This window comes from Penaeus monodon, chromosome 33 (genome assembly GCF_015228065.2).
Source record: "Penaeus monodon isolate SGIC_2016 chromosome 33, NSTDA_Pmon_1, whole genome shotgun sequence".
Taxonomy (NCBI): domain Eukaryota; kingdom Metazoa; phylum Arthropoda; class Malacostraca; order Decapoda; family Penaeidae; genus Penaeus; species Penaeus monodon.
Genome location: NC_051418.1, coordinates 31190590 through 31191183, shown reverse-complemented (window position 1 = coordinate 31191183; position 594 = coordinate 31190590). Strand labels below are relative to the sequence as shown.

Below are 594 nucleotides of genomic sequence, written 5' to 3'. Positions count from 1 at the left end.
TTAACAAGACCATCATTTTTTTATTTATAAATACATAACAACATTTAGAAGTAACTTGAAGTTACTACATAAATAACTTATCACATAACATTTGCACAAAATGTAAATTCTGCTACTTATTGCTGCTAATGACTTCCGCATCACATGACGAACCCTCAAGTTTCCTCCCCTTTTTCGCCCCTCAGCCAGGCGCAACTCACAACAAACAACAGAGAGAGAGGGGGGCTTGGGCTAGAATTCCTTTTTAAGGATCCACGAAGGACACGATGATATATCTGGTTCCCTCCGTGGTGGGGAGGCCCTCGTGCAGGTGCGTGAGGCGCCCGGGGTGAATCAGGATCCATCCGACGCGGGAATCCGTAACAGAGCAGTTATACCTGACGAATCGGCAGCCGCCGCCCTGACAAAGAAAACGGAATTTATTATCAGCTATAACAGTGTTAAAAGCATTGGATTATATATTGATACGATTCTTCACGTTTTTAAGTGAATAAATGTCCGATCATTTTCCTGTTGAATTATACGCACGAGAATGTATATAAAACTATGCTTGCTCTTAAAAGTATTTATATAAATAAACAGATAAATCTATCT

The 594-nt window shown here is 40.2% G+C and overlaps 1 protein-coding gene across 1 annotated transcript in view; it reads right to left on the bottom strand.

Moving 5' to 3' along the window:
• The window catches only part of LOC119594377 (procollagen-lysine,2-oxoglutarate 5-dioxygenase 1-like), a 46541-nt gene continuing 45947 nt past the window's right edge, over positions 1 to 594 (bottom strand). Inside the window, 1 exon segment of the mRNA XM_037943438.1 lies at positions 1 to 404. Coding sequence (XP_037799366.1) covers positions 245 to 404 — 160 coding nt within the window. The 3' untranslated portion in view covers positions 1 to 244.